This window comes from Lagopus leucura, unplaced genomic scaffold (assembly GCF_019238085.1).
Source record: "Lagopus leucura isolate 7727_CA_CO unplaced genomic scaffold, USGS_WTPT01 Super-Scaffold_100004, whole genome shotgun sequence".
NCBI lineage: Eukaryota > Metazoa > Chordata > Aves > Galliformes > Phasianidae > Lagopus > Lagopus leucura.
The window spans coordinates 48,793,972-48,807,955 of NW_024962264.1; the positions used below are offsets into that span (position 1 = coordinate 48,793,972).

At 41.5% G+C, this 13,984-nt stretch overlaps 2 protein-coding genes across 5 annotated transcripts in view; one reads left to right on the forward strand and one right to left on the reverse strand.

Annotated features, from left to right (window-relative positions):
- RFC1 (replication factor C subunit 1) overlaps positions 1–9,139 on the forward strand; it is a 38,444-nt gene extending 29,305 nt beyond the window's left edge. For all 3 annotated transcript variants that reach the window (XM_042872245.1, XM_042872243.1, XM_042872244.1), the window contains exons 16-25: positions 438–526; positions 1,398–1,535; positions 1,960–2,055; positions 2,162–2,260; positions 2,723–2,877; positions 2,993–3,110; positions 3,878–4,023; positions 4,442–4,655; positions 5,403–5,594; positions 6,091–9,139. In XM_042872245.1, the coding sequence (XP_042728179.1) occupies positions 438–526; positions 1,398–1,535; positions 1,960–2,055; positions 2,162–2,260; positions 2,723–2,877; positions 2,993–3,110; positions 3,878–4,023; positions 4,442–4,655; positions 5,403–5,594; positions 6,091–6,186 (1,343 nt within the window). In that variant the 3' untranslated portion in view covers positions 6,187–9,139. The remainder of the gene's footprint in view (positions 1–437; positions 527–1,397; positions 1,536–1,959; positions 2,056–2,161; positions 2,261–2,722; positions 2,878–2,992; positions 3,111–3,877; positions 4,024–4,441; positions 4,656–5,402; positions 5,595–6,090) is intronic.
- Positions 4,967–13,984, reverse strand: part of WDR19 (WD repeat domain 19) — a 37,425-nt gene continuing 28,407 nt past the window's right edge. For both annotated transcript variants that reach the window (XM_042872240.1, XM_042872241.1), the window contains 8 exons: positions 12,821–12,917; positions 10,790–10,914; positions 10,067–10,148; positions 9,193–9,343; positions 8,964–9,087; positions 7,693–7,769; positions 7,131–7,251; positions 4,967–5,235 (listed from right to left, as the gene is read on the reverse strand). In XM_042872240.1, coding sequence (XP_042728174.1) covers positions 7,137–7,251; positions 7,693–7,769; positions 8,964–9,087; positions 9,193–9,343; positions 10,067–10,148; positions 10,790–10,914; positions 12,821–12,917 — 771 coding nt within the window. In that variant the 3' untranslated portion in view covers positions 4,967–5,235; positions 7,131–7,136. The remainder of the gene's footprint in view (positions 5,236–7,130; positions 7,252–7,692; positions 7,770–8,963; positions 9,088–9,192; positions 9,344–10,066; positions 10,149–10,789; positions 10,915–12,820; positions 12,918–13,984) is intronic.

The following is a 13,984-nucleotide window of genomic DNA, read 5'->3' on the forward strand; positions in this document are numbered from 1 at the left end:
AGAGCTTCCTTACTGCACAGTCATGTTAGGAATTGGATGTGCTCATCATGTGGAAGTGATCAGGCTCAAATAAGAGTAGCTTGATTTAGTAAGCTGTGCTAATTCATCCTCAACATAGGATTAAATCCTGTTATTAAGAGGATAAGCTGTTAATCAGCACAGGCTGCTGAAGGACTCTGCAGTTGTTCTTCTGTTGCCCAGCAGTTAATTTTGGGACGGTGACGTGAGTTACAGACAGCTCTGTTCTGTGAACATAAACTCCATATCAGCACATTGGCAGAGCTCGGACAAAAGGTTCATCGCTGCTTCAGCTGTCTAGGTTGGGCTTTCATAATGTGTGAAACACTGGGTAAAACTCTGAGCAAGATCCTGTTTTATTCCCTTAGGAGTAAAATATTGTATTGCAATCTCATTTTCTTGTCCATATTCATTTTCAGGCACATCCTCATCAGTTAGTGGGAAACACGTATTGATCATGGATGAAGTGGATGGTATGGCAGGCAATGAAGACAGAGGAGGGATTCAGGTGAAACTACTACAGTTATTAGCTGATGCCATTGCAGAGTGCCTGCCATATTTCATGCCTCTCTGTTGTCTTCAGCCGTGGGTCGCAGTCCCTCCAGGTTATGGTTCACTGACCTGTTTTAGTGATGTATCTTTGTGTGAGAATTACGCAGTGATAGAAGTGGGAAAAAGACATTTAGTTTAAAAAAAAACAAACAAAACAAAACCACCAACCTCTGCAGAACAAATAAACACACAAACCTTTTAGCTCAGCTGTGTGCACCATAGATGTTTATTCTTGGAGGGTGAATTTATAGCAGGCTCTCTGCAGCTGATGTCTGCCAGCAGTGGAAGGTTTGTAATCCAGCTTAGGACAGTTACCTCCTTCAGTAGACAATGGCCAGTGCAGTACTTTGACAAAGAGCATAGAGACCTTTAGCTCAGATACACGTATTTACCTTGCATGATCTGAAATTGAACTGAATTTCACCTCCATTAGAACAGCCAAAGATTGCTATGGTAGCTTAAGCTCAACGTGCAGGGCTGAGTTATTTGAGCAGGGAACACTTGATCTTTTTACTTCTACTTCCTCGTTGCTTGTGGCAGGGAATGGTTGAAGATGGGTGCTCCCTCTGGGCACAGTCTGGGTCAAACTGGTCTTTGGCTAGATGTCAGTACTCTTGGAGCTCAAGAGAATAACATGCAGAAAAAGTAGGAAAAAGGGGCAACATTTTCACTATGGAAATACAATTAAAGCAAGGAGCTGGTTTATTGATTTCAATCTTAAAAAGATTTGATTTAAGGCAAGGACTAATGCTGCTTGATATGACAATTTAAGCATTCTCATCTTCTGAGGTACTTGATGCAATTGTTACAATGTGTTTAAATTGCAGGAACTGATTGGTTTGATTAGACACACAAAGATCCCCATCATCTGTATGTGTAACGATCGAAACCATCCGAAAATTCGTTCCCTGGTCCACTATTGTTTTGATCTTCGTTTTCAGAGACCTCGTCTGGAACAGATTAAGGTAAAGATGGCTGCATGGCTTGCACTGAATTACCAGCAGCAATCTTATCTCTGTGTGGCACAGTTCATAGAGAATTGGAAAACACTGCTTGAAACTCAGCAGGTCACTTCACTGAGTTACTCTGCTTTCCCAAATGGGGTTGTCTGGCTTTATGGGAGGAAAGACTCAAGTATCTCAAAGCCATTCAGATATAGATGTCCATCTTAAATACATCCAAGGATTTTTTGAAAATGATCTCTTTTTTTTTCATACCAGTGTCAAGGACTGACTTGACTTGTATGTTCAGAAAGAAAACAGTTTAAATTATACTTAATTTAAAATAAAAAAACAAAACAAAACAACCCAGCACATTGATAACGTGCTCTGTAAGGGAAGGAATTAATAGGAAATCTCTGTCAGTTTCTCAGAACTGTTTGTGTTACAGGGTGCCATGATGTCTATTGCATTTAAAGAAGGTTTGAAAATTCCACCCCCTGCTATGAACGAGATAATCCTGGCAGCAAATCAAGACATCAGACAGGTCAGTGCCATTTCAGCATTAGCATGAATTTAGGTATAGAGATTAGGCTTTTTTCTTTTCTTCTGAAGTGTTTTTATGCTACCACGTTGTCACTTGCATTTTCCAGGTTTTGCATAATCTCAATATGTGGTGTGCAAAAGACAAATCACTGACTTACGATGAGGCCAAAACAGGCGCCGGCAGAGCCAAAAAGGATATCAAACTGGTACGTGTGAAATATGGGGCTGACTGGTAGTGTGATATTTCGGTACCATTACTGGGTTTGTAAGCATCTTCTGAAGTGAAGCACTGACAGCCTAGATGTGCAAGGCACTGTCAAATGTTTTCAGTACGTGTCAGTCTTGCCACAAGTAATGGGCCAGCAGTTAATCCAGCACTGACTTCCTCAGAAGACAGCACATCAAAATATGGAAGATACATACTTCATCTCTTCTCATTTTGATTGCTGTCTTTAGGAGGAAATTCTTTTAATATTAGAACTCAGTTCTCAAAACTGGCAAGGCACTATTGAAAAGGCACATTCAAAAGGGACAGTACCAGACACTGAGCTTGTGCTGATGAGTCCAGATACTGCTGTGTGCAGTCACTGTAGTAATTCTCTTGACACCGTGCTGAGTGTTAATTGTTTGCCTTGCAACCCACTTCTTGAAATACCTTTACCATTTAGGGCCCTTTCGATGTTGTCCGGAAGGTTTTTGCTGCTGGAGAGGAGGCTTCTCGTATGTCTCTTATAGACAAATCAGATCTCTTCTTCCATGACTATTCCCTAGCACCTCTCTTTGTCCAGGAGAACTATGTGCATGTGAAACCTGCTGCTGCTGGGTGAGTTATTCCATACCCTGAATTCACGTAGAATTTCACAAAGAGTACAATTTAAATTAAAACCTTTCTGTATTTATTTTGCTTTGTATTAAAATCAATTTTTCTTTTCCTCCAGAGGAGATCTGAAGAAACACTTGATGCTCTTGAGTAGAGCTGCTGATAGTATATGTGATGGTGATCTGGTGGACAAACAGATTCGTACCAAGCAGAACTGGAACCTCCTACCAACACAGGTGAGCACTCCACACTCATTTTGTGTGCTTTACCTATGGAGTGCAGTGTGTAAGACTCAAATCTCAAAATGTCAGTGTAATTTGATGACCTAGTATAGTCTGTGCTTTATGGAGTATGCTTCTGTGCTGCTGGGAGTAGAGCAGCTTCCTATAAATGACATGGATGACCTCATGCTGTATCATGAAGCAGTCATCTGAAACACTGAGAAAACTTAAACCTTCTTTACAAACTGTAGAACCATCTGAACTAATGTCAGTACTCATGTATGCCACGAGGCTGCTGGGTTGGGTTTTTTTGTGTGTAAAGGACCACGACTGGCATCAGAGAATGTATTGTACCACAAGTTGGAAGGGACCTCTGAGGTTATATAGCTCCATAATTAAATCTTTTAGCAGCTGTGTTTTTGTGAAGTGTTTGCTGTACTGTGTCCATCTCCTGGAGATGATAGTGCTTGTTGATGTGAAATGAGCTGTCTGTGTGACTCTAAACCAGAGAAACTATTTAGAAAGAAAACACACTTTTAAAGAGTCATCACTTGTCAGATATTTTACATCATGGTAACAAATAGGGTGGTACAAGAGATGAAATCTAAAAGGGATAAACAGAAACAAGCAGCCGGGGTTGCCTTAAGGTGAACTGTGTGTAGTGTGGAGCTCTCTCTATTCACTTAGCTGCTTTCAGTGAAACGAGTGTAGCAGTGCAGGTGGGTGTCAGTGAGATGGAATCCATTGTGTTCTGAGTTTTGTGTGTGTGTCATTCCTTTCAGGCTATTTATTCGAGTGTTCTTCCTGGGGAGCTGATGAGAGGTTACATGTCCCAGTTCCCTGTCTTTCCCAGCTGGCTGGGGAAATTTTCATCTACAGGCAAACATGAACGTATCATCCAAGAACTGGCAATGCACATGAGCCTGAGGTGAGGCAGTACTGATTCTTGGTGTGCGTCAACAGAGACATCTTGTTCTGTAGCTCATTACTTGCCAGTAACTCCGTGCTGTCCTTGGTACAATCTTAAATGTGTATTCTAGAAGTATCCTCACAGATAGTTGGTGATGTTTTTATATCGCTATTCTGGACAACAGTCAGAATGAAGACACTTCTTTTCTTAAGTTAGGGTTGTGTTTCCCCAAACACTTGGGTTTTTGAGTGCTGAATACCTTGCATCAGGTTTTCCCTAATCCAAGTGTGACAAAAGATATGTGGTACAACTCAGCTTGTGGTGAGCTCTTAAGGCAGCTGAGCATCCACTTGCTGAGAGACTAACCAGAGGCTGTGTTTAGAAAAGAGCTGTGTTGAGCTCGACAGATTTATTTCTCTCTTTCAATTTGACAAAGGACCCAGGCATGCAAGAGGACAGTAAATATGGAATATTTGTCTCATCTGCGCGATGCACTCATCCAGCCACTGACCGCCTTTGGAGCAGATGGGGTACAGGATGCTATAGCATTCATGGACTCCTACTGCCTGATGAAAGAAGACATTGAAAACATAATGGAAATAAGCATGTGGGGAGGTAAACCCAGCCCTTTTTCAAAGTTGGATCCCAAGGTAAGATTTACTAGATTTACTTCTCACATCTTTTGTAAGGAAGTCTTACAATGATAGTTATGGTATGGATGTGCTGCTGAAGGCTGGTGAAGATGCAAATGCATACTCTTGTGAACTTTAATTGAACATGGAAATCCATAGCAGTTCAGCTGTCGAGGCATCCTGTTAAGGGATGCAGCCTCAGTTGTTTTAGGGGTAGGTTGAACATGGGTGTCCAACCCTGTGCCTTGGGTTCCATCCAGTGAAGAGGCATTGTCTTGGCCACATGTAAAACACATAATGTAGGTAACATATGTAAGTAACAACACTTATTTTACTTTAAAAATATTTTTATTAAGACGTTTAAGAAAAAAAAGGGGAACAAAACCATAAAACCAGGGGGATATTTGCTCTCTTCTTGTGAAACTAATGCATTCTCAGGGAGTTCTCAGTGTGTCCGTCAGATTTTGGATGAAATGTTACCCTTCCTTGCACTCCATCCTTGATGACAGTTGTTCACAAATGACGTAGTGCCAAAAAGCGATGATTGGAGTAAGGCATGATTTCAGAAGTGAGGGATAGTTTTCTCTGGTAAGACTTTCTATAAGAAGTCCAGTAAAGAAATGAGTTAGAGGTGCAATCAGCCATTCAACTCACTGTTCCATTTGTGGATTTGCAGGTACAGTACTTATGTCAACTGAAAATGAGATTGTAAATATACAAATAAACTGTTAAGCTGATGCTCAGTGTTTCCTTCCCTCCTAACAGGTCAAGGCAGCTTTTACACGTGCCTACAACAAAGAGGTGCATCTGACTCCATATTCCCTTCATTCTGTGAAGATGTCTAGACGGCAGTCAGGATCCATAGGGACCTCTGACCTGCACGAAGAACTGAATGTGGAAGAGATCCAATCTGAGGAGGAGGAGCAAGATACTGTTGAAAGTGATGCAATGATCAAGGTGATTTCTCTTCCTCAGTACTACACTACCAAACTAAACTTTTTTCTTCTTATGTTAACTTTCTGGGACCTGTCACATCAGAATCAAAAACCAAACAAAAACCAGAGTAGATTTTAAATGCATCATCTCTTAAGTTCTTTACTTTTAGTAGTATTAAAAAAAAAAAAGTTTATTTTCATTGCTTTTTTTTCTGCTAGAATGTTGGAGCACAGTGAGACATCTTTGTACTGCATCAATGAATATAACCCAAGTGTTGGGCATGTCCTTACAGCAGCAGCAAACTTCCCTGCATCTATTGCTAAGCCAGGGAACTGTCACAGTGTTGCAGTGTCTGTATTCCATTGCACTTCAAAATGTGATGCTTGAAAGGGAAGGGGAGAGAGGTTCTTCCCCCTGCTCCCTTTTCTTTTTTTCCTTTTTAATTCACTGCATTTGATTTACACCTTCTGCCAGGTTACTCCAGGAATTTTAAACTTTCCCTGTACTCTCTTTGTAGCAAAAAAAGGTGAAGCCTTCCAAGCTGCCAAAAAGAGAGAAAAATGAAGAAACAACAAAAAAAGAAGGCAAAAGAAAAGAGAAAACAAGACATTAAAGAGAATAATCTTGCTCTGGAGGTGACTTTGTTTATCTAACTTCTGTCAGGAACATTTAACTGATCTGGTGATACAGAACCCATGCATTGACAGTGCTCCTCTTATAGAGGTGCTGTAGCTCCTGTTCTCACACGGGGCAGTGCTGTATGTTAGAAGCCATAACTACTCTTGTAGAACAGGCACCAGGGAGCGTGAACATGATGCAGATGTGGAGTGCAGTTACCTGGTGTTTATGCAAGTCTTCACAGGGCTGTTTTTAGTATAAAATCCTCTGTTATTATGTACTGAAATCTTGTAAATAGTAAATCCTAATCTGCACATTTGTACATTATAGCAATTAAGCAGTGTATAGAATTACAATAAATGTGTTTCACATGAGGTTTCTATTTTTGCTGAAGGCGCAGCATGTTCTGGCAGAGGTTCTGACTTTCCTGCATCTATCAGGCTTTTTTTTTTTTTTAATTAACTGATCCCACAGCCATAGAAAAGCAAAGCCGAGAGGGATTTAGTTCCAAAATTTGTAGTGTATAAATTTTACAGCTGCAATCAAAGCCAGAAAAAATACCTAAAAACTTAAGAACTGTTTAACAGAAACTAAAGCGATAAGAGCTCAGAATTGATGTTGAATATGAGAACAAGGGCAAAGGAAGCAAAACAAACAAACAAAAAAACCAAAAAAAAACCAAAAGCAGCAAGCAATACTCTCTGTGTGCTTAAGGGCAAATGTTAAATCTGCACCTCAACAACCTGAGGCCTCAACAACCTGATGGATTGAGATGCAGCCTTGTAAGTTAAACTCTTGAACACTGAACTGTCCTTGCTGGGAAATGTTGGCTATTGCCCTGTCAAATGAGCCCTGCTATCTAATTAAAAAAAACCCAAAACTCTGCAACCTCAGCAACTAAACCCCCAAAGCCCCACAAAAAGAGGCTCTCATACACACCTGAACTTAGCTGTCCATGTCATCCTGTTTGAGGTACTGCGTGCAGTCATTTATTTTCTTAAGATGAACAGCATTGATTGTTTCAGAACACATGGGACACACGTTTTCAGTCTGTAACATGCTGTTTTAAAGGAAGAGGGGCAACAGGTCAAAGGATGGTTGTAACACGATCAAGCCTGTGTTGTGTTGTGCCTGAGAGTCCTGTAACATGCAGTGTAAGAGATACAGGCTGGAGTGGCAGCTGTTCTGGCTAGTTGGGGAAAAGGTGAGTTGTGTGGTTTTTGTTTTGTGTTTTTTTTAACATACGAGAGCTAGCCCCACCAGGAATGCTGCTGCTGGCTGAGTGGGCATGAGGAAAAGGCAGCAGACCATGACTATAGCAGCTGGTGCTAGACCACAAGGATTTAAATGAGGAGTGCTTTGTTAGTCTGCACCCAGTGCTAGGTGCAAATTCCTATTCTAGTGGCTGCTGTTGGGCTGGTTCACTTGAAAGTGATGCCTTAAAAGTATGTTAGATGGAATGAACACTGAAATCTTTCAGTACAAAAAAATCCCAACTTACGTCTTGAATTCTGAATAGAGGGCAGGAAAGTCACAGTGTGGGCAGACAGTCCAGTCATCCCGTACCATATGTCGACCCTGCACGCAAGAGAAAGCAGTCATTCGAGGTCAGGTGCTCCCCCTGCTACGCCTGGCAGTTACTGTGGAAAAAGTCTCAGCACTGGAGTTCTAAAGATGTTAAGGAATGAAAAAAAACCCCATCGTTACAGTGTTACTTTGCTTACTGTGTAAATACTGTGACTAGAAAAGGAGCTCTAAACGATGAACAAGGTTTTCACTATAATACGTATTTATTTTTTTTATCAATTTAAGAATGCAATTATCACTTTAAAAATTATTTTAGTTTAGCAATTCTATATTGCCCATGTGGATACAGGAGTAGAAAGAGGTGACTGTAAAGTTACTGAGAGTTCTGGTGATGTGTGAGGTTCAAAAAATGCCAGCAGAGCCACGTGAGGCTCAGCTGTCTGTGAACAGAGCAGGAGAGCTGAAACAGCTTTATTTTTTTTTTATAAATTTTGGTTTCCTGTTGACTCTGATGCAGAAAATTCTTATGTATCATGGTCAACAGCGTGAAGCCCAACAGTGCCTTGATCTGTTTAACAATTTGTGCTCTAATACATCGTGCAGCAGTGGTTTGTTTTGACACTATCAAAAGGTATGAGAAAAATGACAGCCCTGATGATGTTACGGTGATGTAAAGGAACCATAACCAAGAGACAGCTTACATACCTGAAGCAGAAATAGACATGTACTAAGCCAATGGAGTAAAACAGTTTAAGAAACTACTAATATTTTTTGTAAGACTGATCCTTTAGTTTTAATATTAAAAGTCAAGTATGTTAACTCTCTTATTTGCTTCCTGCTTTAGTAAATCTGTACTTATTCTGTAATTTTAGTGTGACAAATCCCTTCGACCTAGCAGAAATGAAATGTTCATGTACAGGAGCTAACCACAGTGTTGACATGTCAGAGGTGAGATGCATGGCTCTCACTGGGAAATGTACACTGTCCCTTTTCAACAGACTGTAAAGAACCCAGAAACAAAACCAGTAGGGCTTCTCATTTTGCGTCAGCAATAGCTAATACTGAAACCAGCACTGGCCCAGTACTTAACATGGGAAGTGCCCCAGAGGTCTGGGTGTCACCGATTTGCCAACAGCTTGGACAGAACTGCCAAGCCTTAGCCTGAATCTAGTAGCACAGTGCAGATGGAAAACAAAAAAAAAAGCAGCTTTCTGTTCCTTCTCACAGTGTAGAAGAGGCACTCACCGTTGCAATGCAGTACGGCAAGTTGTTCTTACAGCTGGGACATAAGAGCTCACATTCTGCGAGCTGGAATGCACAGTAGGGACAGGCTGTTGTTGGCTCCTCTGCCTCGGTTTTGTCTGGGTGCCTAAGCAGTAACATACAAACATGAATAAAAACTCAAGCTCTCTGAACTTGAACAGTGCTTCTGGTGCCTGGCAAATGTTTGGAAGTACAGATGAACACTGCTCACCTGACCATTGCTTCGATTTTCTTTTTGTATTTAAGATCTATTTTATTGCGATTCTCAGGTCGCATCAGCACAGCAGCAAAAGTGAAGGCCGAGTTCTTCAATCCTGCTCTGTGACACTCAATTACTGTTGAAGTCAAAATGGGTACAATGTCTGCAACAAAACGAACCAATAGCAATAATTATGTACTAATATTACCATATAAAACCTTTGCGCTAATAGGACATCGATGAAGGATGACAGAATTTTTCTGTATCACTCAGCTGCACAAATTGTGCAATTCCTGCAACCACACCCAAGAACCATGGGTTCACCTCTTCCTTCCTGGTGCCTCTGCAGCACAGCCTGGCACTGGAAGTGTTTCAGTTGTAACCGTTTCTCCCAAATCTGGTCTATGCTGTGTAAAGTCTGCATTGTAGCGATGTGTTGAGAGAGAACCCTGGCTGTAAAAAGATAAAACACTAACAGGGATTACTACTGGCTGAGAATTAGCAGAGAAGGCAGACTGACCCATGGAACAGCCTGTGTGTGCACAGGTGAGGAGAGGTGCGCTATCAGTACCGCAGCCATCCATGACAGCAGCGTCAAGATTTCCCTCAAATGTTCCACGTGCCAAAAAAGCAGCCTTTTCAAAAGAAGGCTACTTCAACTTTGTGATAAAACCTCACAGAACATCAGCTGATTGGATCCATCCTGAGACTTTATGCATGGCTCAGGCTACTTAGCACTGCAGTTGTGGTGCTCAAGGACACATTAACCTTGGTTGAATCTCTCCTGGAGGTTCTCTACTGAGGAAGCACCCCAGGCACCTTCTAACAATGACTCCTGAGCTGCCCTGCAGAGCACAGCCCACTCATTTACGCTGTCAGTACTCACGTGATGGGAACTTGCTGATGTTGTTGGCTACACGTATAAGCATACGTGCTCCCTTCATGTGGTCGCCACGTTTCACGTGAGTCTGGAATACAACAAACACACCGAGGTGACTTCAGAGAGCAGAGAGCAGTTCCTGCTCTTGCTGTTTGTCCTCTGGGCAGCTGCACGCCCCCAGCCTGTTAGTGAAACTGGGCACGCGCGTATCAAGTTCTAAAGGAAGAACCAGAGATAATGGGAGCTGTTCTCCAGAGGTCTCTGTACTCTCCAGACCACAACCAGCAGGCTGCTGCCTGATGGCTGGCAGGCAGGGGGGGTGCAAAAAGGCCAAAGGCTGAGTGGCTTCCTCCTGACTGGCCACTGGTGTTGGCCACCAGAAATAGCCTGGGCTGCCCTGCCTAATTTCAATTAAAGAAAAGCAGTGATCTGCTTCTGACTAGTAACAGTACAAGCAGTGCACATATTTTTAAGTATGAGTGCTATATGCATAGGAAGCCATACTTAGGTTCTAAATTATTCAGTATTTTAAAGAGAACAGCCTAACCAAAGAGGCAGAAGCATCAAACAGGTATGGATTCTCCTGAAGCTCACCACTAGCTTGCACTTGGAGTCCATACTAAAACCTCCTTGGCAGTGCAGTTCATGAATACGGAGCACCCATCCGCACACTTCAGTAAACCACAGACTGTGCAACGTGTGTAAGAACTCAGCTTCTCCACTCCTTACCTTCACTAAAATATAGCTGTGTAGAATCATAAGGTTTGTAGCCATCTCAGAAGGAATTTTAATCTTCTGGGTCTTTAATTCTGAATACATACTGAAAAGAACGTCGTGTGCATTTCGGTAATTCCCTTAAAAACAAACAACACTGAATTGTAATTATTTTTTTTTTCTTTTGTAACCTAATAAATGTAAGGAAGCCAAACATGAAGCTGCATTGATTCTTAGAGCAAAACTTCTGCGTGACAATTTCTTTGCAAAGTCATAAGCAGTTGTTTGTCTCAGGATCCCAACCAGTATCAGCCAGGGAATTAAATAAGAAAAAAATACACTTGCAGAAGTCATCTAGACAGTAACAAAACATTTATGTGAACAACAACTTTGTATAATAAAGCTTTAAAAATGGAAGATGCTGTATCCAAGAGACACTGTTTCCACAACAGAGTAGAGAAAAGGTAATTTTACTTAAGAAAACTGCTTTATCGTTTGCTTTGGCAACTCCTTGCCTCTGCAACCAACCAACCCCAAACCTTACAGGGAGAGAACTTAAATGAGAACGTTAATTTGTGGCATTGCACTGCTTCCAGATCACTGATGGGGGATGTGTGGAAACCACAGGAGCTCATTAACTTCTAAACGTAGTTAAATTCAGCATCAAAATGTGTTCAGTGTAGTCAGACTGCTCTTAGCTAGCTGATTCTTCCTGCATTCTTTGTTTGCCATTATTAGAGCATAACAAAGTCATATTCTTTGCAGTTGGAGGCACTTAAGGAAAACTTCAGATTTAGTTATTTCACCAAGCATTGCTTCTCTCCATCTGCACAAAGCAGTTTGTTGTGTGTTGTTACTGCCATTGAATCAAGCTGCTGGAACTGGGTGGCACAGCATGATCAGCCTTAATATCATGTGAGTGTTACCTGAGAAACAAGTTAGGGGAAAACCGTGTAGGAAATGGCACACCCAAAGTGCATGCACTGCACAGTGCAGACTGCAACAGAATGTAAAACGGATTGTTAAGGAAAAGTTTCACCAACCATACTGGTGAAAACTTCAAAATCAAACTTGCTGAAATCTCCTAAAGGATGAGGGGAAAAACCCTTGATTGCCTCTGCAGAAGAAACAGTTGCTGCAGAACAGGTGATATTACTGAGAAAAACGCAGGGCTTATTTTGACACAGTGTCTGAACACATCTGAGCAAGCAGGGAATATGAACTACAACATGGGACACTCCAGCTTAGGTACAACGTTTTCAGATTCAAAGAAGCTAAAGAATGATCAAACCCTTGAGCCTGTACATTTCCTGCTTACATTATCAGCACTAATGCTTTATTTATTGCTGTGCTGCCCTGGCAGACCATGTTTGTCAAGGCCCCAGCCTCAGCCCATTGCTGTTTGTCCATTAATGTTAATTTCCATGGGCATTACTGTCCTCCAGTTCCTGAGGCTGCTGCTTTTCCTTTACGGATATTTTTCTTAACTTATTTGTAATGAAAAGAAAGCAGTGTTTTGGTAGGGCTGTTGCCATGGCAAAAGCAGCCAGCAGAGGAGACACTTATTTCACTTCTAGCCCTGTCCCTTCTTATTTCTCTTTTTTCTGTTTGTAACTTCAGGCAAACACAAGGCTCAGGCACCGAGGTACCTGACCCTTTGGCACAGCCCATCTCCTTCACACATCTACTGAAGGTTGAAACATGCAAAGAGTGAAGGATCAGAATCCAAAGCTGGAAACTGTGTAGTTTAACTGCAACTCTAAGATCTGTTATACAGAAAAGTATCAAGCAGTCTCCACCCCTGAATATAAAGAATGCTGAAATTTCCCATCACTTCATTTATTTCCATGCATTTAATATGCAGTTCTGAATCCCCATCTTTTCACAAAAGCTATTTCAAGCTTAAAAATGAATGAATATAATTAAAAGCTTCGCATTTACCAAAAGAGTAAGGCTTTATAGCATAATCTATATTGACAATGGTACCTGCAGCACTGTGAGGCCACAGCATCACGTATGCTGTCCTATCAGAAAAACCCGACTTACCTGAACGCTGCTCTTCCCTGGCGATTATTATAGCAGTTCTGGCAGCTTCTCTGTATTGCTTCAGTGCCATGTACAAGCGGAATAGGTACTTAGCATCCTAATTAAGTCAGACAAAAGCAGTTAATGCTGGTAAATGGCAAGCATGGTGTTCCCTTCCTCCCCTCATCCACCGTGCTCGCTATGAGGCCCCTGAGCTGAGAACCAGCAGCTCAGGCTGGTGCTGCCTGTGGTGGCAGAAGAGCACTCCAAACCCTTGCTGCGGTCACTGTTACAGCTCCAGGTGCACACAGCTCAGTGTGAGTGAGGGCCAGCTCAAAGAATTGAAAACTAAGGGGACAATTGGCTGATAAACTGTATAACGTTTCTAATTTGCTGCACTACGTACTGTCGGTATGTTGTGCAATTCAAGAATGGGAAATGCAGCAAAGGGTTCGCCCAAGAAGTGACAATCCAACAGCTTAATTCAATGTGAAGGAAACTGGTGAAATGATTTTAAACCAAAACTTCAAAAAACAAGATGAAGAAAACAACCAGGACTTCTGTTTTTCAAAAGGGACTCAGACTTCCCATACACCAGCACAAAAAAAAAGGTCAACATAAGACTTGGATTTCCGTAAGTATTTTAAGAAAATTGACGAGAGACCAAAAGATTCTTATTTCTAAAAATGCAGTTGAAATACACACTTGGATAGAAGGGCCTCGCTTTCAAGGAAGAGGAACTGTTACATGAAGAATAAAATCTGGTTTAGGGGCACTATTTTATACCTCCAGCTGTGATTTCAAAAGCGAGATTAAAATAAGTGCAGTCTGTATGTTACAATCCTTGGCTCTGTTAATCAAGGCCAACTTAATCTGCAACATAGCACATAATGGGATGCTCCCTAGTCAGAGAGAGGCAAGTTGGAAACAAAACACATCAGCAGCTTTAAGGACAGCTCAGTGAGGAAGAAAAGCAACAAACACAAAACCAAGTTGAACAATTCTGCGATATTATCAGTAAAGCCAAACACAATGGGTATGTCATGTTTAAACTGTTTACAAGTTCTTTAAAGATGATTAGTTGGGCTGTACTCCAGAACACTGCATGGCTTTTGTATACAAGTCCCAAACACATTGCAAAAAAAGAAAAAGGAATCAAGAAAGAAATTCAAGGGAAAAGAAATA